We start from the raw sequence: 1,194 nt of genomic DNA, 5'->3' as shown, positions 1-1,194 counted from the left end.
GTGCCTTAGGACAGTAAGTAACGCTAATGTGTGTATTAAGTAACGCTTATGTAATTTTAAGTAGAAGGTCCAGAAGAAAGTTAATATTTGAGTTTTAGGACAATATGGAGGACACAAATTATAATATTCTGTAGCGAAGGATTAGTCGCTTTTTAGGACACATCTCCAAAATCTCCCTGTAAAATTTAGGACAAATAGGACACTTTAGGACGTGTCTTAGGACGCATTATCCTACACCCTTGGTAGTGCCATCGAAGTCTGAATTACTGATCGTAACCCCAGTGGAGCCGGAGAAGTTGATGACCACCATCTGACGGCCGACACTGGAGACCTTCACGTGGTCGATCCAAATACCTTTCGGTGCGGTGTTACCATTTCCTCTGATGGTGATAGCGTCACCGCCCCACACCACGTGCGGATTCAAGTTGGTGATGTGGATGTTCTGGACGATGACGTTGCTGCCTGTGACCATGATCCCCTTGCCGTTCAGGACACCCTTGGTACCCTCGCCCACCAGAGTCTTGTTACTGCCAATAATGAGAGGGGTGATGGCTGCCTTGTCGTACGTCACATTAACAGTAGAGCCGTCACACTTGCTGAAGCTTGGCTGGATGGCGTCTTGCCCTTGAAAGCCGTTCTTTTTGTCGATGCAGTCGAGGTTGTTCTTGGGGCGACACCCTTTCTCCGTAGTTGATCCCTCAGTCTTAATAAAGTTGAATTGTTGTTTCAGAACGACGACGCGAGGTAGATTGTCGCCAAGATACGAAGCGAGTTCTTTGATTGTTGTGGGATACACAGGTTTACCATTGCCACCACCCGTAGTTCCGGTTGCGAAGCCTGGAGGCGTGCCCGTAACGGCAGATGCAGCATGGGTGAAGCAGTTTTGCGTTAACGCGACAGCGAAAACCACGAAGAAAAGTATGGAGGCGTGTCGGGGAATGTACGGCATTGCGAGTCAGCTAAAGCGCGGAGTTGTGTTTGTTGGCGACCAAGCGAAACTGAAAGTGAGTCAGACTCAAGTGCAGCTACAAGTCTGCACCAAGATGAAGATTATACTGACACTTGTAGCAGTATATCGTGATCTGGTAAACAGTGTGCTTTATCAAACTAAAATCTTACGATCGCATCCCAAATCTAACGGCTGACGGAGCATCAGGACTGGCACCTCTGCCGAGGCAATATGTTGTCCATATC

At 47.9% G+C, this 1,194-nt stretch overlaps 1 protein-coding gene across 1 annotated transcript; it reads right to left on the bottom strand.

Annotated features, from left to right (window-relative positions):
- Window positions 1-226: 226 nt before the first annotated feature.
- On the bottom strand, window positions 227-949 carry PITG_21499 (pectin lyase, putative; the record flags this gene model as incomplete). The annotated part of the gene is made up of 1 exon (XM_002894763.1): window positions 227-949. One exon carries the CDS (start codon window positions 947-949, stop codon window positions 227-229), a length of 723 nt encoding a protein of 240 aa, XP_002894809.1.
- Window positions 950-1,194: the final 245 nt, after the last annotated feature.

Source organism: Phytophthora infestans, genomic scaffold (assembly GCF_000142945.1).
Source record: "Phytophthora infestans T30-4 supercont1.499 genomic scaffold, whole genome shotgun sequence".
NCBI classification, from domain to species: Eukaryota; Oomycota; class Peronosporomycetes; order Peronosporales; family Peronosporaceae; genus Phytophthora; species Phytophthora infestans.
The sequence above is the reverse complement of the archived record's forward strand: the minus strand, read 5'-3'. Positions and strand labels throughout refer to the sequence as shown.